Source organism: Macrobrachium rosenbergii, chromosome 41 (assembly GCF_040412425.1).
Source record: "Macrobrachium rosenbergii isolate ZJJX-2024 chromosome 41, ASM4041242v1, whole genome shotgun sequence".
NCBI classification, from domain to species: domain Eukaryota; kingdom Metazoa; phylum Arthropoda; class Malacostraca; order Decapoda; family Palaemonidae; genus Macrobrachium; species Macrobrachium rosenbergii.
The window spans coordinates 19,864,355-19,886,880 of NC_089781.1; the positions used below are offsets into that span (position 1 = coordinate 19,864,355).

The 22,526-nt window shown below is 34.9% G+C and overlaps 1 protein-coding gene across 1 annotated transcript; it reads right to left on the reverse strand.

The window, feature by feature from the left end:
• Positions 1-328: 328 nt before the first annotated feature.
• LOC136826449 (Y+L amino acid transporter 2-like) lies at positions 329-15,448 on the reverse strand. The gene is made up of 10 exons (XM_067083666.1): positions 15,097-15,448; positions 9,795-10,353; positions 7,977-8,198; positions 5,398-5,623; positions 4,902-4,946; positions 4,556-4,679; positions 4,065-4,265; positions 2,802-2,951; positions 982-1,159; positions 329-500 (listed from the first exon to the last, which is right to left on the reverse strand). The coding sequence occupies exons 2-10, from the start codon at positions 10,111-10,113 to the stop codon at positions 439-441; spliced, it is 1,527 nt and encodes a 508-aa protein (XP_066939767.1). The 5' UTR covers positions 10,114-10,353; positions 15,097-15,448; the 3' UTR covers positions 329-438.
• Positions 15,449-22,526: the final 7,078 nt, after the last annotated feature.

The window sequence follows — 22,526 nt, forward strand, 5'->3', positions numbered from 1 at the left end:
ACACACACACACACACATATATATATATATATATATATATATATATATATATATATATATATATATATATATATATATACACATATATAAATATATCTATATATATAAATATATGTAAATATTTTGTGATTCAGTTATGTATATATATATATATATATATATATATATATATATATATATATATATATATATATATATATTTATATATATATATATATGTATATATATATATATATATATATATATATATATATATATATATATATATATATATATATATATATATATATATATATATATATATATATATATATATATGCTAAATACAAACTCAACTCATTGTAATGAATTTTCGTTCTTTCAGACCTACGAAATATTCGGTGGTCACGTCCTTCGTGAGATTTAACTCTACCTTCTTTCTGAAAACGATTTGTTTTCTCAATCTTCTTTATCTTCGGGTAACCCACAGCACAGGAGCTGACACACTGTTGTTAGTTTCCCTAGAAAATGAAAATGAATGAAGTTGACAAAGGTGTTAGATGTTGTGATAATTCGTTCATTTAAAATGGTAGTTTATGTATCATTCATCTGTAAACATGTGAAATGGCAACAGATTGTCTTAAATAATTTCATATCTAAATATGGGCATTTTTTTTAGAATGGGTCATAAGATCTTGTATATGGACAAAAAATTTATTTTGAAATTTGTCTGCAAATTTACGTAAAGAACACGAATAGAAAATAAATATGAAGCGGCAATCTTTATAATGTGAAGCTAAAGCACAAAGACTATTTAAGAAAATGATTAAATCTAACAATTAAACAACAAGCAAGGACAATACACACAAAAAATAACAATCTAGTGAAATGAAAGGAAATCCAACAACCCTTAGACGTACTAGTTACATTAAATCGAATAAAAGTATTTATTTGATAACAAAAAACAATCTCAGCAATCAGTAAAACGACTCGGAAGCTTACCCATGAACGAATTGAATGCCTTAGACTTGCTGGCTTTACGGACGCAGAAATAATAGACAGGAATGCCCGCCAGGAATACCCCAATGGCTATTCCCAACTCGATGGGCCTTTCGATCACAGGGAAGATCACGAGGAATATGCTGATGAAGAAGAAGAGGATCGGAATGCCTATCCACATCTGGAAATAGGGACGGAATGGAAATGAGAGAGAATCTGGAGAAGGGGATCTGAACTCTTATCTACCTTTTAGGAGAAGATCCCTATCCACATCTGGAAATAGGGACGGAATGGAAATGAGAGAGAATCTGGAGAAGGGGATCTGAACTCTTATCTATCTTTTAGAAGAAGATCCCTCTCCACATCTGGAAATAGGGATGGAATGGAAATGAAAGAGAATCTGGAGAAGGGGATCTGAACTCTTATCTACCTTTTAGAAGAAGATCCCTATCCACATCTGGAAATAGGGACGGAATGGAAATGAGAGAGAACCTGGAGAAGGGGATCTGAACTCTTATCTACCTATTAGAAGAAGATCCTTATCCTCATCTGGAAATAGGGACGGAATGGAAATGAGAGAGAATCTGGAGAAGGGGATCTGAACTCTTATCTACTTTTTAGAAGAAGATCCCTCTCCACATCTGGAAACATATAAGAAAAATAAAAGAGGATACGAAGGGGATCAGAACTCTTATCTACCTTTTAGAGGAAGATCTGTAAGAGAATACTGGGTAATATTAACTACTGGATCCTTCTGGGACGTGACGTATGGTTTTTGCTGCAGTTATTACAGGAAGTTATATTCCAGCGCGGTAAGGACTTTTAAAGTACAGTATGCAACAAAACTATTATGGTCACGGAGATAATTACCATAAGATAACTATCACAAAAGTTTCTTGAGTTATTTCATTTATATCCACTTACAACCACAAACTATTATTTAGTACAAGTGACATATAGTCCAAGAAGAAACGAGGGAAATTAAACAAATCACTGTGAATATATTATATATTGTTAGCGAAATATGATTTGAAAAAAACTCAGTGTGCAAATACAAAAATTTAAACTTTCTGCAGTTACCAGAAGTGTGCCAGAATTTAATAATATTTTATGTTGGTTATTCTGTTCTAAATCTTAATTCCGTTTTAGGCAAATGGAAATTCCACAGTGCTTTTAAATGTGTGCTGCTTACAATTGTACAGCAATGCATTATGTTGATGAAATTATTATTTTTTTCCGAAAGCTACGTCTGTTTTTGCATACCTAGCTGTGCATTAACTTTCTCTCTCTCTCTCTCTCTCTCTCTCTCTCTCTCTCTCTCTCTCTCTCTCTCTCTCTCCTCACCTTAATAGGTGTTTTACCATGAGGTTCCCTGTATCTCTCTCTCTCTCAACATTTATTTTAGTCTGCTATATCCTTGAAGATTTTTTCTTAATCAAATTCTCTCTCTCTCTCTCTCTCTCTCTCTCTCTCTCTCTCTCTCTCTCTCTCTCTCTCTCTCTCTCTCTCTCTCTCTCCTCACTTAATAGGTGTTTTACCATGAGGTTCCTTGTTTCTCTCTCTCAACATTTATTTTAGTCTGTTATATCCTTGAAGACTTTTTCTTAATTAAATTCTCTCTCTCTCTCTCTCTCTCTCTCTCTCTCTCTCTCTCTCTCTCCCCTCTTAATAGGTGCTTTACCATGAGGTTCCTTGTTTCTCTCTCTCAACATTTATTTTAGTCTGCTATATCCTTGAAGACTTTTTCTTAATTAAAGTCTCTCTCTCTCTCTCTCTCTCTCTCTCTCTCTCTCTCTCTCTCTCTCTCTCTCTCTCTCTCTCACCTTAATAGGTCTTTTACGATGAGGTTCCTTGTAGCGTAGCCAAAGAAGCGCCGAAACTGACATCAGGACGAAGAGCGACTCCCCGAAGCTGACGAAGTTGATGAGGACGAGGGTGTCCACCGTCGTCAGCATACAGAGCGTCATCACACACTGGCAAACGAGAAAGTGACTTTTGAGTGTGAAGGAAAAACTGATTTATATTGAAGCCTTTTTGTTTTCTGTTGTTTCTCCCTGAATGTGCTACGAAGCAATGCGGATTGTATCAGTTTTAGTTTTCTGTCAAAGAAAACTATTGTGCCGGCTTTGTCTGATTGTCCGCACATTTTTCTGTCAGCACTTTTTCTGTCCGCCCTCCGATCTTAAAAACTACTGAGTCTAGAGGACTGCAAATTGGTATGTTGATCATCCACCCTCAAGTCATCAAACATACCAAATTGCAGCCGCCTAGTCTCAGTATTTTTTATTTTATTTAAGGTTAAAGTTAGCCATAATCGTGCTTCTGGCCACGATATGGGACAGGCCACCACCGGGCCGTAGTTAAAGTATCTGGGCCGTGGCTCGTGCAACATTATACTGACACCACCGAAAGATAGATCTATTTTCGGTGGCCTTGATTATAAGCTGTAGAGGCTATACAGAAAACTCGACTGCGCCGAAGAAACTTCGGCAAATTTTTAATTGTTATTTTCTGTCGTTTCTCCCTGAATATGCTACAAAACAATGCGGATTATATAAATTTTTTTTTTCACACTGTGATTTTCGTTTCATCGAAGGGTTTACTATTGTCTCTAGTTCAACGGATGTTGAATAATTTCCACAACCAATTTGCAGGAATGACAACAAAACAAATAATGAATCTTGCTTGGCCATGCATTTCTTAGCGGACTAAGTAACGTTATGCCTCTACCATCCATATAGTCTGCCATCCCACCTTTACCTTTATGCAACAGTAAAATTATTGGCTTAATTATTATTTCTAATAACATAAATTACTTATTCCTTTTTCATATGGTGGCTAATCTTAACTGGCGTGTCAGGAATTAAAAGAATTAAAAAAGAAGCATACTAGGCTAATTTCAGAAAAGACTGATAATGATTATAAAGAAGTTTTATAATGAAGTAGACCAAATTGTTTCATCAATTTGAACAAATACACTTGGGTTCACTTTAAAGAATAAATATGAATACTCAGAGATAGATTTTATATCATTACTAACACTGCCTGTGAGAAATGGCCTTCCAAACTGCTTGGCAATGCCTTACCTGAACCACCAAAGCAGGGACAGGTGTGAAGCGATGGACGTTGATGAGGGCGAATGCCTGGGGCAGGTGTCCTTCCCGGGCTCCAGCGAAGAAGAGTCGAGAGGCAGCGAAGATCAGACCGTTGAGACTTCCGAACGTCGAAAGCGCCACGAAAATTGGCACCATCCATGCAATCACGCCGAGAATACGGCTTGCAAAGGACTGTGGGGAAGCCATTTGTTTAATAAATTGTATCTTGAAGTGAGACACTTTGCTATAAAACAAGTTTTCTCTTTCAGGACCTAACGAAATCTAAGGACATTGAAGTGGGACGATGATATAAGTCAGACCTCACGGAAACTGAGGACAAACTCTGAGGAAAGTTACACACACACACACACACACACACACACACACGGTTGCAGTTTTACTGTGAAACTGTTTGGCTTATATTTACTTAAAAACAAAGAGCTTGAGGTTTGTATTATTACCATAAAACAACAGTTTCTTACCAGAGCAACTGCGCTGGAGGCAAGAACTTCATCTGGTTCGAGGACGGCAAAATATGCCATGTTGGTCAGGAAGTACACAAAAGTCACAAGTGGCATTGACACTATGATGGCCCTAGGTAATGTTCTGTAAGAGGAAGTGTATCAGTGAAAGAATGACATCGGGGAATGTAAAACAAACTTTGACGTTCAAGGATCACTAGAAAATTAAAGACTAAGGAGAAATGCTCAACGTACACGAGACTTGTTCAAGATTATAAGATGATAATTTTTAACATTAACAATTACAAGACTTTAATTTCAAGCCTAGCTATACAGTATAACATGGAAGCTCCTTCAAGACACTCACTTGTATGGGTCTTTCAGCTCCTCTGTAACGAAGTTTAAACAGTTCCTGGAAAGAAAATGGGAATCTATGATACAACATCCGATGATTTTGGTACAGCCCTTCAGAAAAGTCCGATTTAAGTTCTACCATACAGTCTTACTTAATTCCTGAATTTGACTGTACCTTTAATTACATATTGAAAGCAGGAAAGTATGGCTACCAGCTGGCATATTTGCATTCTACAATCTTACAAATTCCCAAAGAAAATTTTGCATATACATAAATACATATTCACTTTTAGAAAAGATAGGCCTAGGCTGATGATGAAATCATAAGGTATTCCCTTTGAAAAGTCCTAATTTGGTATTAAATAAGCGCTCCTGCATATAAAAACAAAATGAGAGAGAGAGAGAGAGAGAGAGAGAGAGAGAGAGAGAGAGAGAGAGAGAATGGAATCTAGTACTAGTAGTATTAGTTGTAGGGCATTTCCTCTGCAACGGCTCTTTCCTTCTCTCACCATCCAGCAAAGGAGAAGAGTCCCTGATAGAAGGCCGTCGAGATGGAACTCACGGACCAGTTCGTCTCCACGAAGGCCTCTTTGTAATATTCGGTGTGGCCCGTGGCCAGCCAATAGATGCCAGCGACTATGATGATGGCCAGGGCCATGACTTTGGCCATCGTGAAGAGGTCTTGGACTTTCGTGACCCATTTCACGTTCGTGCAATTGATCCACGTCAAGAAGCCTGGAAAATGTTGAGTTCTGATTAATATTTCTGTGAAAATCATGAGAGAGAGAGAGAGAGAGAGAGAGAGAGAGAGAGAGAGAGAGAGAGAGAGAGAGAGAGAGAAAATACCTGTTCATCTACCTTATGGATTTCATGGAAGCTATCCGTGGCGTTCACTAGGCTAAGAGAGAGAGAGAGAGAGAGAGAGAGAGAGAGAGAGAGAGAGAGAGAGAGAGAGAGAGAGAGAGAACACAAAACAAGAAAGTCATATTAATATTCTGTTAAATGTCCTGATACTGTATTTAATCCGGAATAAATTCTAACAGAGTTATTCCTGACATCCCTTATACAGTTAAACTCTTCCACAGTACAATAAATTACAATAAATTTTACTTCTGCATTTACGAATGAGATTAAATACGTAACACTTCTTAATCACGAGCCTGTATTATTTTCAGACTAAAGTTAAAACAAATAAATTCCACATCAGAATTTAGAAAAATTACAAAACAGCATCAAAAGTTCAAGCGAAGATGCAGTGCATTACTACTGTAACAGAGTTTTTCTTGTATTTTAATAATTTACTTAGATTTTTTGTATGTCTATTAATTTTTATTAATTTTTTTCTTTTTCAATAAGTGATCTCTTCTTTCTATATTTCCCATTACCTTCTGTTACTTCTTTCTAATAAACACCATATTCTTTGGAAGCTTGAATTTCAGATCAATGGCCCCTGTGGGCTTGTTCCATGTGAATAAGGTTCATCTTCTGCACAACAATAACAACAACAACAACAACAATAATAATAATAATAATAATAATAATAATAATAATAATAATAATAATAATAATAATAATAATAATAATAATAATAATAATAATTTCGTTGAGAAATCGTAATAATTATTATAACTTACATGTCCTCTTGTATTCGGCATACAAAATCTGTCTTTTCAGCCACAACAAAAATATTCTAATTTACATAAAATAATGGAATCTAGTCGCTTAATACTTACAGAGGCAAAAAAAAAAAAATATGCAAACAATATCTCAGTACACAGTGATACAATGTCACAACAAAGTTTGTCATACATATAAAAACCTGTTGCCTTTGCAATAATACCACGTTATATAAAGACATTCCAATGCATCCAAGATAAAATAGGTCTTATGCAAAGCTTACATAAACGACATTTAGGTGCATCAGTACCCCAGAAACAACGTAACGGCAGGAGCTGAAATTATCAGTGTAGCATTTTTTCGGAACTACTGGCGTCTAACTCGAATATCTATTTCTCGAGAGTTAAGTAATTCATTATTATTATTCTTCTGCGGTAAAGCCAAAGAGATACTTATAAGGATGACATTTACTATATTAGGTTTTACGAGTGAAAGATTATGAAGCAGATTTAACAATGAAGTAAACTTAAAATGAACTTTTTTTTTCAGAAATGCCACAATCGTGGAATAAATGAAAGCCTATAGTCTAACTATATTTAGATACAATCCTTTATGGATGAGAAACAGTCCAATGGAATGATTTATTACTTCATAATTCGTATAAGAGGTTTGGGATACGCTAATTATACAAGATCTAAACTGCGCAAATCCTTCACACAGTGCAAAAGTTCGCTTCCTATCAATGAAGGTCTTATCTTGCACGTAAATTGTTTTTTTAATCAGTGTGGTTCCATAACATTAGATACATACATAATATGTATATGTATACACACACACACTCACACACACACACACACACACACACATATATATATATATATATATATATATATATATATATATATATATATATATATATATATATATATATATATATAAGTACATATCCTTCTCGTGGTCAGATCGACAATGGTACCTCATTGTGATTAGGGGACCAGGTTCGTTTCCCGCTACCAGACTTCAGAATTTCTTCATATTTCTAGCACTTGGAACTTAAGGCTTTGTAGTGACAAGAGTATCCAAAAAGCGCTGAAGAATTCATGAAAGTTAAGAGGGCATGGTGGCTATTACAATTACATATACAATATATATATATATATATATATATATATATATATATATATATATATATATATATATATATATATATATATATATATATATATATATATATTGTAGAGGCTATCTTATGTTCAGCTTATAAAAAAATATACCACAGACGTAAGTTTCTGTGGTTTTGTTTTCATCCAAGTTTTAAAATGCTCTTCCTAACTTCGTTTTCCCCTTCGGATTTAAACCCCGCCATTTAAAAAAAAAAACATCCATACATTACATTTTTCGGGCGTCACAAAAAGAAAAACCATTTCACGAATGAAATGAACAATAGAAAAATAAAATCACCCAAACTCACAAACAAGAGCGGCCGCTATGAGCCTAACTGGCACATCCAGAGATTCGTCGCAATCCATGAAGGCTGGTTTGATGATGTAATTGGCAAAGGTGAGGGCCATGACCGTGTTGCTGGTGGGCAGGATGATCAGGAGGGTCATCCAGATGAAGAGGAAGGCGGGCAAGGAACCAAAGGCCTCCATGATGTAGACGTAGTCGCCACCACTCTTTGGGATCATCGTGCCTGGACGGGAGATCAGGTGGGTTGGTCAGTTTACGACTGACTGCAGGGGCTTTGCCACCTAGAGTCGTCTTAGACGTAGCCAAATAGGGGGTATATTCTAATCTAATCCACCCTACAAGCCACCTAGAGCCCCGTTAGACGTAGCCAAATATGGTGTATATTCTAATCTAATCCACCCTACAAGCCACCTAGAGCCCCGTTAGACGTAGCCAAATATGGTGTATATTCTAATCTAATCCACTCTAGAAGCCACCTAGAGCCCCGTTAGACGTAGCCAAAGAGGGGATACATTCTAACTTAATCCAACCTGGCAGCCCCCTGGAACCCCCTTGGTCTTAGCCAAAAGCCAAAAAGGAGGTACAATGTAATCTAATCCAACCTGTAAGCCTCCCTTGAGCCCCCATAGTTTTAGCCAAAAGGGAAGGGTACATTCTAATCTAATCCAGCCTAGGGGACATTGAAGCCCCCTTAGTCTTAGCCAAAAAGGGGGTATATTCTAATTCAATCCAACCTAGAAGCTCCCTGGAACCCCCTTACTCTTATCCAGAAGGGGCACACTAATCTAATTCAACCTAAAGGCCCTTGATGACCACTTGGTCTTAGATACAAAGTGGGCGAGGTTACATTCTAATCTAATCCAACCTAGAAAACCCTTAGTCTTAGCAAAAAGGGGGGCCGGGTATGTTCTCATCTAACCAAACCTAGAAGCCCCCCTGATCTTATCCAAAAAGGAGGGTACATTCTAATTTAATGCAACCTAGAAGTCCCCTTGAATCCCCCTTGGTCTCATCCAAAAAGATGGGTACACTTTAATGTAATCCATCCTAGAAGCCCCACTCTGGAACACCCTTGGTCTTATCCATGAAGGGAGTACAATCTAATCTAATCCAACCTAGAAGGTCCTTCTGGAACTCCCTTTGGAACACCCTTGGTCTTATCCAAAAAGGGGGAGACATTCTAATCTAATCGGACCTAGAAGCCCCCTGGAGCCAAACCTAGGAGACAGTATATTGGAGATTACAACACAGCAAAATCTGTCTTTGCAGATTTTACATATAATAATATCCAGAGGGTTTGTCGATGAACCTGTTGGAGTATAGGAGGGAGTGAGTAGGGTCACAGGAGATTAGTGACATAATTCTTATGAAGGCTTGCTCTTATATATCTCTGTTTATGGAAGCCTCTGTGACCTACTTGTTTTATCGGTGACAGTCAGCCTCTCAGATATGCAAAGAAGAAGAATTTTCAGATGAATGGTCTTTGTGATGATGCTTTTTTTGTGTGAATCTTACCTAGGGAATAGTTTGGGTGTGAAACTAACTACTTAATTTTAAGCCATATCCATTATTAATTGCAAGATCTTTTACTGCTATACAAATGTCCTTTTATGCCATTTTTTTAGATTATGATATGAGAGCGCATTATAATCAGCTAGTTTGTACAATAGGAGTTTCAATAACTTTTCTGTAATAAGCAACTATGAATCCCCACCGAAAGACTTACCAAAGGCGAATCTTTATTTCTAAACCTTCTTGTTTTAGAGTTCAACTTGAATTACGAGCTTGAATTACAACAGAGAAAAACTCAAACACTGACCTAACTCAGCGTAACATAACGCCCCAACCATCGACAGAAGTCCAGAGATCACCCAGATGATCAGAGACATGCCAACGCTTCCGCTGAACTGGATGACGCCTTTCGGGGACACGAAAATCCCAGAGCCGATCATGATGCCGACGATGATGGCCACGCCGTCCATGAGTCCCAGTTGCTTCTTCAACTTGAAACTCTCGGGACGGTCCTCCTCCTCTCCCTCCTCCTGGGGATGCTCGAGGACCTCCCCTGCGAGGATCTCGACCTGGGGCTCGAGAAAAGCCGGAGCCGTCGGGTGAATCGATGCTGACTTGGCAACCATCTTGGATTAGACTCGTTCGGAGCGCTTTTCAAGCCGAGTGTCGTATGGGTGTTCACAAGTTGTCGTTTTTTAAATCACTCTGAATCTGTTTTTATTGGTTTACTTTTGTTCTGTTTTCTCTTATCTTCACAAATTCATTAACGTTCTTTCTCCTACACCCATTGCGGTATAAGTTGACAGTTTTATGTTATGTTAGCTCTTTAAAACTATTCTTCGGTAGCAGTTAGCAAAACATTACTCCTGCAAAATGGTGAGAAGATGATTACGATTATGACAAAAAATAGCAGTAAGGATTCGCACAACATTCCATTTATCAATAGCAAATAACAACAGTGATATTAAATGCACAACACAAACATAAATAATTAACAAAACAGAAGTTTATCTCTTCCTGAAAACGATAAATCAATCTTTCGAAGGTTGTCGTGCTATTTTCCAATTAGGCCTCAAAAAAAAAAAAAAAAAAACACACACACAATGCGCTGAAATTCTACCCTTCTACGTAATACACCGATAGGACAGATTGCATAAGTGGGTGTTTGGATGTTATTTTCGGGTACAGTAGAACCCGCCCCCTCTTTTTTTCTTTTATTTTTTTTTAACGCCAGACATCGAGCCTGCACTCCAGGCTACACCGGGTTTCGGGTTTGGGTACCCCTAGCTCTCCCCCCCCCACCCAAACATCCCCACCCCCACCCTTCAACTTGGCTACCACGAATTCCACGTGATCCTCTGAAGGTCATCAGTTGGGCTAAATTCTTCTTCTTCTTCTTCTTCTTCTTCTTCTTCTTCTTCTTCTTCTTCTTTTTCTCTTGACAACACCGATTTGTTTACGTTTGTGTGAATCATATTTTGCTTGGGTAATTAAGATAGCCGTTATAATGATAGGATTCGTTTTGGACTACTTTGATATTTTGTTATGACATTATCACTCCTTCCAGCGCCACTCTGGCTTGAAAAAATGTTCGCAACTTTAATCAATACTTTTTAATAAAAGAAAATGATTGGCAGAGTATCAATAGTCACTTTTCACCTTATGGAAAAAAAGCATATTAAAACCTTTTCAAACGGCTTGCTAAAACTATCTCCTTTTGATAAGACATGGCCAGTTTTCTTCCTGAAACATACAAAGGCAATGTGGTTAAGCATACACGCCCCTCTTTTATGCACAAGTTCCAGTAAATAGCTCTTATGTTTACATTGATTTATGGAGTAAAAAAAAAAAAAATAGAATTTATTATGAGCAAACTCTAGTATTGGCTGAGGAGATACTAAGTATCTGGGAAGTTATTATTATTATTATTATTATTATTATTATTATTATTATTATTATTATTATTATTATTATTATTATTATTATTCAGAAGATGAACCCTATTCATATGGAACAAGCCCACAAGGGCTATTGACTTGAAATTCAAGCCTCCAAAGAATACAGCGTTCATGAGGAAGAATTAAGAGGAGGTAAAGGAAAACAGAAAGAATATCTGAGAATATCTGGAAAATAAGCAAAAAAAAAAAAAAAGAAGAAGAAGAAGAATATGGGCCCATTCACGAGTCCCTGTCTACGAGGTAGTCCAGACAAATGTGTCATTTGATAAGAGATATCACAATGAACCTGGTCGCCTACTTTAGTAAAATGAAGTACCAGATGAAGGGGAGTAGAATATAGGCAGTAACTCGGGAGTGGACTATAGACAATAACTAAAATCACGGGTGAGGACGCGTGATTCAAGATGAATTGAAGGGAGAGGATAAAAACTCTCAGTTCCTATGGAGAAAAGTTAAAATATATCTTAGTTTAACCAGACCACTGAGCTGGTTAACAGCTCTCCTAGGGCTGGCCCGAAGGATTAGATTTATTTTTACGTGGCTAAGAACCAACAGGTTACCTGGTTACAACTTATTGTGGAACGGAACCATATTATGACGATAAATGAATTTCTATCACCAGAAATAAATTCCTCTAATTCTTCATTGGCTGCTCGGAGAGTCGAACGCTGGGCCAACAGCGTGCCAGCCGAAAGCTCTACCCACCCCTCTAATGAAGAACTAAGCTGACGAATCCTATTTTTTTTTTTAAATAATCAGAGAATGATATATAGCTGCGGGAACCGTATGGGTTGTTAATTCATGATTTATAAAGGACTCGACAACCTAAAAATGCGTAATCGCGAATTGTCATTCATTCATACTTTATTTTTATTATTCAGAAGATGAACCCTATTCATAAGGAACAAGCCCACCAAACGGGCCACTGACTTGAAATTCAAGCCTCCAAAGAATAAGGTGTTCATAAGAAAGAAGTAACAAATGAAATATTTAGCTCAATGAAAATCTCTCGGGCCCTCTAATCACGAAATGTGGTATATATAGACTATGAAGATCTTATTTTAAATGATTTCACAGTTAGTTTTTCCCATGATTTCAAAGAAGTTCCTGCATCCAAAACTCAGTTCTTCCCATAAAATTCCAAAGACTGTTTTCCAACTCCAAAATTGTAGATCCTGAACTCAAGATATTTTAAATTACCATTTACTCATATCTTACAATTGTACATTTTTAGTGAATTGAATTGAATATGGAATTTAGGCCAAATACCAAGCGCTGGGACCTATAAGGTCATTCAGCGCTGAAACGGAAATTGGCAGTAAAAGGCTTGAGAAGTGTAACAGGAGGAAAACCTCGCAGTTGCACAATGGATCAATTGTTAGGAGAGGGTGGAAAGTAAGATGGGAGACGGAATATGAAAGGAGGTACAGTAGAAGGAACGAAAGGCGTTGCAGCTGGGGGCCGAAGGCACGCTGCAAAGAACCTTAAGTGATGCCTACAGTGCACCGCATGAGGTGCACCGATGGCACTATTCCCCTACGGGGTACATGTTTAGTGGAACTTGACTATCATCATACTAGTTTGCCTGTAAATAGATGCTGAACATGTGAGTGTGCTTCCGACTGCGTACTCTGTTATCGAGGACAATTGCACCCGCGCACAAATTATGAGCATATGTGCAACACATAAATCTTTGTGTGTGTTGAAAGAGAGAAGAGAGAGAGGGGGGCAAGAAGACATTATCTGAATTCGTAGGTGGCTATTTCTCTGAAATTCGTATTGAAGGAGAGAGAGAGAGAGAGAGAGAGAGAGAGAGGGAGGGTGTGGGGAGAGAGATTATCTGAATTTTCGAGAGGTGGCTATTGCTCTGAAATTGTATTGAAGGAGAGAGAGAGAGAGAGAGAGAGAGAGAGAGAGAGAGAGATTAGAGAGAGAGATTAGAGAGCTATTTCTCTGAAATTTGTATTTGAAGGAGAGAGAGAGAGAGATTATCTAAAGTTTTTTTAGCTAATATTTACAGTCCTTCGGTAACACTCATTTGTATATGGCCACAGATTCTGGGAGATAAATTTTGATCGCGCATAGAAGCCATCACCGAATTTTACAACCATCTTTGATAATTATTTAGTGTTCACATTGGTTGATACATTTTTTTTTTGACAATCTAGATATTCTTAAAATTTACTGTGAGCATTTAAAAAATCCTGTCACCATACAACTTCGAGAGGTCGATGAATATATTGTGAGTTTGGGGTAAAAACATCAGTTAGTGATGATGATGATAATGATGTTAATCACTGTAATTATCACATTCATTCCTGTATCTTTCTGTCAGTCTCTCTTTGCCAACCACAGATGCAGGATATACACTGATAACTAACTGGATGTGTAGGCTACAGACAGACTTGGGTAAGCAAAGCCTCTGTCAGTTAGCAACAAGAATACATTCAGATTATCTTGCGTGCCTTCAGTCCCCAGCTGCGACCCTTTTCATTACTGTTACTGTACAATGTATTCTCTTTCTTCTTTCTTACCATCCACCCTCCCCTAACAATAGATTCACAGTGCAACTGCGTTGAGGTTTTCCTCCCGTTACACCTTTCAAACCTACCTACTGTCAATTTCCTTTCCAGCGCTGAATGACCTCATAGGTCCCAGTGCTTGGCCCTTGGCCTAAACTCTATATTCCATTACATTCCAACAAGAATCACAGCCACCAAAATTCGTTTCAGTTTCCAGTAAGTCAATAAGAAAAGTCAAACAAATTTGGAGTAAATTAGTATTGTAACTAAAAAATAAAATTAAAAAAGCTATTCCTATTATTGCAGCTTTGTTTATAACATTTCAGTATGTTACGGAAAACTCGAAAGTTATATGAAATATATCGATAATAAAACACAAGTTTCGTTAATGTAATTAGGATGTATTACAATGGAATCTTTCATGTAGAGCTATTATTATTATTATTATTATTATTATTATTATTGATGATAACGAGCAAACAATTTGATAGTACAAGCTATTTAAGAAGCATTTCAAATACTGATGAAAAGATTGAAAAAAGGAAAAACCTTATATTAAGAGAAAGTAATACTTGGGAATTTTAGTCACTCTTATGTAACGTAAATACTTGATTACCGCATGAATTTTGTCACCGCAAAAAAAAAACTAACTAGATAAGCGAGGCTAATAATATCAATCTTTCGTTACTTTACTATTTGTAAGAAAGATGACTACTAAGTACTGCTTTTAAAGGTAATGATTAGACTTTAGAATTATTATTATTTTTTTTCCTCTTTAGATTGGTGTTCATGATATTTGGAACATTTACCTAACCATCACTTAGACGCCTCAGCAAATCGAACATCTCAGCTTTCTCTTGTACCTATTCAGTCACGTTAAACTTAGCTTCTCCCACTGTGTGACACTTCAGGTGGATGGACCGTTTGTACGGGACACCCCTCTACCCATATAAGGGCATGAGATAGAGCAACTACAAATACCCTAAACTACCAGAGCAGTACTTTCTACAAATACCCAGGTCCTTCGCAGAGGAAGGTTTCTGTTTGTTTTAGCCACGAGAGTCCTACGCCGAAGAAGAAGGAGCGAAGAGCTATTTGCCGGGCTGATCCTCACTCGGTCTAGACTTACGAAGCCGGTTCCTGGTCAACCTGCACTGTCACTAGGCTACGCCGAACTGAGCTCTTCTCGGGCTGGGATGTGCAACGGCCAGTCTTGCAACCCTGCAAGGCAGCCTGGAGCCGGATGCTGTTGGGGGTGGGGTCCCACAGGGTTGGACTTTAGCTCCTCTTATCTTAGACTAACAACCCCCCTCCCCACCCACCTACCCAGACCTTCCCCACCCATCAACCATATATATTTTGTAACATTATGTCTACAAATTACCCAATCCTCTGTCGGAATATCTCATCAGAGATGAACACTCTCGCTAGGATTTCTTGACCTTGGAAACTGCAACTCCAGTTTTACGCATAACTCAGCCTGCTGAAAATTCTTATAATTCTATTTTGTGCACTACGTATCTCGCCCACTATTGTATTTGCCTGAGGCAGACTGTTAACAACTACGCAATAATGGTCTAAGATGAATTCAAAGTCGTCACAAAGCTATATTTCGATACATCCCAAACTTGTTACGTAACAAAATGTTTCGGGTCTTGATATATTATATTCTAAAGTTCAATTTTTTCTTAAGTGAAGTTTATATACAAGTACGAGGAGAAATATCACCTAATTATTGGATTAGTTGATCATTAACCCTTCGGAGAACATTACCAAAGCTTATCCTTTACGAAACCGTTTGTGATCTGTCAGAGTTTTACGGTTACGGCCAAGTTAAGCATAAGCAAAACTTCTTCGAGCAAATAAAGGCGTTGATCCCAGGGGCAAAAATCATCTGGTCATTTTGTTGCATGATGACGCTGATTTCACCTGCAAGTCTGGAATGAAAAGATTTACGTACGACTGGTATAAAGTTAATAAAGTATTTGTCATAGAATTAGGTTGCTCCATACAAAAGTCATTCCGTTACGTCTGAGTTATTATAAAAACCACCTCTCTCTATCTCTCTCTCTCTCTCTCTCTCTCTCTCTCTCTCTCTCTCTCTCTCTCTCAACAACTAAAAAAAGTTGCATAACTGGGAAAGGTGTTTTGAATGAGAACTGTTTTCTGTTAGGCCTAGCGATCCTCTGAACTTTCCAGGGTGTAATCCCAGACGACCTTGCTAGGGGCAGACAATGAAGGTTTGGCCTTGAATAATCTAATATCCCCGCCAGGGTCACTGTAACCAAAATAACTGCGTAAAACGGTGCCAAATGCCGATAAGTGTTTGGTGGTGTTTATTTCGACCGCGAACAAGCTATGCCTAAGGGCCTTCCATCAACCTTCATTTGGATCGTAGTCCGAGCTCGTGTTAATTGGATAAACAAATTAATTACTACAGCTCAATTTTTTCTTTAGTTCTTTGTGCATCTTTTCTGATTTACCTTTAAGCATACGGCTATATATATTTTTCCGGCATTAAGCAATTTATTCAACAGGAAATGGCTCTAGAGATATTAAATATCTATGCTAACCCTTCCATAATTTCCGTTTATTTCCAGTTTGCTAGGACAAACTTCACTCTCATCTTGAAAATGCATAATGACCGATAACATCAATGTGCCATTAGTCAATAATTATTGATACACACACACACATATAGTATATATATACATAAATACATATATATATATATATATATATATATATATATATATATATATATATATATATATATACAGTATATATATATATATACATACATACATATATATATATATATATATATATATATATATATATATATATATATATATATATATATAAAATGTATGTATATATATATATATATATATATATATATATATATATTTATATATATATATATATATATATATATATATATATATATATATATATATATATATATATATATATATAATGGAAATGAACACATGAAAAAGAATATGTATATATATATATATATATATATATATATATATATATATATATATATCATATATACACATATACAGTATATATACATATATACATACATACTTACAATATATATATATATATATATATACCAAATATATATATATATTTATATATATATATGTATACTTATATATATATATATATCAACAGTGTATATATATTTATATAATTATATATATATATATTTATATATTTATATATATATATATATTTTTATATATATTTATATATATAATGTAAATGAACACATGAATTCATAGTGTCAATGATATATATATATATATATATATATATATATATATATATATATATATATATATATTTATATATCAGCCTATATAGTCTTTGTTAATGTGTGTTTTTACATTTGACATAATACATATTATATACATCATTCAATATATATGATTCAGTTTCTTTCATAACATGAAGAAAGTGTAAACAAAATCCACTGGATTGATAGACAACGGCAGACTTTCAACTGGGGCGTTTATCATTTGCTGTCAAGAGTTGCATGACCAAATCGGTCTCTTTATTTGACTGATTGTGTTGATTCACATACTTGACTGTCATTTGTAAATCTCAACAGTCGTTTATTGATTCCGAAGTCTAATTAATATCTATTCGCAATTTTTATTAGTTTTACATATATCACATATTTTTCCTTTTTATATGTGGATATCACTTTGGTAATTGTGATACCGAATTCATGTGTCACTGATCACAGTTGTAAATTTAGTATTGTTTCTCTGTATAAACTTTCTGCGTATACATTTTTTTTCACTGACTCAGCCTCAGTAGTCTTTGTTAAAGCACCGAATTATTTCCTTTGACATCAATATTACGATTTTCAAAGCTTCAGTCTCATATACTGTTATGAAAGTTTCTAACGGCAACGCATATAAAAAATATAAATTTTTTTTCTTCTTCAGTTATATATATAGATATATATATATATTTATATATATATATATATATATATATATATATATATATATATATATATATATATACCCTCACTGATAATGGAAAAAAGTCGAGCCTCTGTTGCTATTAAAAACTTCGACCACGGCAAAACGATGCTCTCCCAAAGGAAATATATTGTAAAAGAAATTAAACTTAGATTAAGCCGAAACGTTTCTCCATTCTTTTATCATAGTTTACTGTTTCTCGAAATCGTTTCCGCTAAGTCTTGCGTCTCTGAGATTCGAAGAAACGCTTTTTCCAGAATTTATTTATTAGTCATTTATTTTTCGCAGGTACTCCTGATCGGCAACTACCTCCCAGTAGCCTGGAAGATATTGATGATTTCTTTTCAACTGACGGAGCATAAAAGACATTGAATCCTATACATTAAGAGAAAGTAATGCGATCCAATCCCCTCTATACCACTTGTAAATCCTTTTGGTCTGTTTTTCTGGTCGTTGAGATATTTCAAGGAAAGGATTATTACTTTTTTATAAGCTTTAAAGGGATAAAACCAACCTCTGTCCTATTTTTGCCGAATTACCCTCGCAATGGACAGAAGACTAGGTTCAGGAATACCAGGAATAAAAGATGCAGAAGCTAAACATACTATGTGAAGTAGCTATATCAAACTGAAATATTACACATAGAGTAACATATAGTTATTCGTTACATTAGGTATACAAATAAACAGTTTCTCTTTTTTTGGCACGACTTAGGAAAGTCTAAGAATTTGAATTCCTGGTTTAAACAATGAATTTATTTTGGGTTCTCATGACTGTTCATCTAGTTGCTATCATAATTAAACGGCAATTATTCAAAACAATTTATTCATTGAACTGTTTGCATCTCTGACATGCGTAGAATGCAGTACGCAAACCAGAGGAGACAGCTGCGCAGCTGTCGCATGTCTATAAGAAATATTAAAAAAAACTCGATATTTCACTATTGAGTCACTTCTTCACCTCTGACAAATGACAGAAATTAATTCTCCCCTAATGATCATTCTTGACCGGATCGTTTGTACATAGCCATAGTGAGCATTGCTTTTCATTTATAATACACTATTCATTCTCCTCCAACCTCTTGCGAAACATAACACTCTGAACTGCAAAACGTAACCGGAAATTTCTTTGTTTTTGTTGTCAAAAAGCTAATTTAGGAATCTCAGGTGATTAGCGTAGCGGGCTACACCTACCGAAACTTATGGTAGACTGTAATATCTCCGAACTAGCTGACTGTTGTTCAAGAGGGTTGCTTTTAATGCGTTGTATCTAAGTGTACATATATGCATAAATATATTCCTAAATACACCATACAGATATATACGCATATTCAGCGGTTCTGGCCGTTTTGGGTCGTAAATCATTTAGGCCGTAACATCCAAAATGTAAGACATTATGTTTATGGTATTTACCGTCATTATTTTGTGTTTTACGTACATCCCCAAGGGGTTGGTACTAAATACGGCGCCGATTTTGCAAGTAAACGACCCGAACTCCATATACAGTAGGGTACTCATGTGTGTGTATATATAAATTTAATGTATTCACACAAGTACGTATAAATACGTACAAACACCCATAAAGGTACGTATGTATGCATACATACACATGGAAAAAACAAACAGACGTATATATGCAACACACATTTAGGTTAAATATTTATACTTAAGAAATCTAACTCTATTACTTGGGCTCCTACTCCGTCATATTTACCTCTGAGGTGCAAAATTCCATCGTTATTTATTTTGCTAAAGCCTTCGTCTATAGTCATTAGCTGTTAATATGAGACAGTGCTCCGTACTTTAAATTATCATTTCTGTTTGTCAAAATTTAGGGGGCACCTCCCCCTTAACAAAACCTGGCTACGCCCATAAGTTTAAAAAACCCTCAGAGTTACATTTAAATCAGTAATTAAGGGAATAATCACACAATTAGGTCCAGTTAGGTTGCCATTTCTCTTCAAGGAAGCTCTTAAAGGCAGTTACTCTAAATTATCTCCGCTTCCCATTTAAGTTGAGCTTAAATACGTTTTCTATCATGTAATATTCTAATAGAAAACGTAGACTCCAGATATTTTTAATAGGGGGACCACTATAAATAATCACCTCGTCTTATGTAAGGGACTTTGGCCTCTATGAAACCGGTAACATTACATTTCCCCTGTACACACACACACACACACACACACACACACACACACACACACACACACACACACACATATATATATATATATATATATATATATATATAATAAAATGAGTTATTAAAAACTATATACAGTAAATTTAAAGGAGACGGCCGCCCGTAGATGCCGTTTGATAATGTAATTTTTTGACGGGAGACTATTAAAAAGGGTCTCCCGTCAACAATTACATTTATTAAAAAGGGTGTATATAAAGCAGTGCAGGTGAGATAATCTGATAAATATACCGAGGTAAGAGAAATTTACTGCCTTTAGTTTATATTTTTACTTTCATCCCCGAGGGATAAATGCATTAAGCAGAGTGAATTCGATTGTTTAATTAACCTTTTCCCAAATCAGTATTTTAACTACACCATGAACAAACAATTGGTTCAAGTAACCCAAAAAGGAATAATTGCGTGATGTAAACCACGAATAAATATTTGATTGCTTTAATTAAACCACAAATAAATAACTGCTGTAAATAAATCACGAATAAATAATTTCTTTAAGTAAACCACGAATAAATGGCTGCTTTAATCAAACCCCAAGGAAATAACTGCTGTGAATAAACCACGAATAAATAATTTCTTTAAACAAACCTCGAATAAACAATTTTGTTAATTAAACCACAAAGAAACAATTGCTTTAAGTAAACCACAAAGAAATAATTGCTTTGAATAAACCACGAATAAATAAGTGCTTTAAGTAAACCGGCAATAAATAATTGCGTGAAGTAAACCCGGTAAATATAATTAATTGAAATAAACCGGGAGAAAATAATTACGTTAAGTAAACCATGAGTAAACAATTTCTGTAAGTAAGCCACGTGGAAATAAGTGCCTCAAGTTTATAATCCTGTTTTGAAAATAACAGTAGAATGGTAAGTAGAATAATTATCTCTTTTTAAAAAAATATTTGTTTCATCTCTTGTCTTCAATTTTTACTTGAATCGAGGCTCTCTTGAAATTCTTCAAATACCACATAGAAAAATAATTTTGTTTTATCTTTTTTTTTAATTAACTTTTTTAACTCTCGTCGTGGCGTTAAAAAAAGAAATATTTTTTTTGTCTATTTTAATTTTTTTACTCTGGTCGAGGCTTTACTAAAAAGGAAATTATTTTTTGCTTTGTTTTTTCTATTAAATTTTACTCTGGTTTAAAAAAAAGAAAAAAAGTTTTGTTTTATTTTTTCTATTAAATTTTTATTCGTCAAGGCTTAAAAAAAGAAAAAAGTTTTGTCGATTAATTTTTTTTACAGTGGTTAAGGCTTTAAAAAAAGGAAATAATTTTTGGTTTAAATTTTTGTTCTATTAAAGCTTTGCTCTGGTCGAGGCTTTACAAACAAGAAAAAAATTTTTGTTTTATTTTTTCTATTAAATTTTACTCTGGTCGAGACTTTAACAAAAAAAAAAAAATTTTTGTTTTATTTTTTATTAAATTTTTACTGTGGTCGAGGTAAAAAAAAGAAGAAATAATCTCTATGAAATATCCCGACCGACATGAAATAAAAAAGTCTTAAAGTCCAGGATCAAGGGATCGAAACCCAAAGTTTTCTCATTCGCTAAACATGGAATTGGATGTCTTTTAAAGGAGTTATGATTATTGGGAGATATTTTCCAGCTTTCCGAAAATTCCTCGGACTCGTCGATAAAGGATGCGAATTAAAGCAACAGTTATTTTAACACTGATAATTTTTTTTTATATGAAGACACTTGATACAGACTATATATGAGAGGAGGAAAAATTATTCAGCAACTAATTTATCTGTCATTTTGACAATTATATATATATATATATATATATATATATATATATATATATATATTATATATATATACATATATATATATATATTATATATATATACATATATGTATATATTATATATGTGTATATATATACAATATGTATATTATATATGTATATATATATATATATATATATATATATATATATATATATATATATATATATATATATATATATATATATATATATATATATATATATATATATATATGACTATAAAGTATAAACTATAAAAATATAAAACTATAAAACTACAAATCTACAAATCTATAAAGCTTTAAGAATCCTTACGACATTTTCACAGCTGACAGAACGTAGTGCGTACAGTCAAAAAATGTTATCATTACCAATAATTTCGTTTCGTTTTTTCCAACAACACTGAAGTTCATAATTATCCCGCATTAGCAATTAACAACGTTCGATATAATCTAATTGCTTTGAAAAACCAGGTAAATGCTTTGTAAAAACCAGAAAAAAGCCTGTTTAGTTTTTTTTTTTTTACGTAATATGCGTTTTTAAACGTATATCCAACCAGATCTTATAAATCTGGACA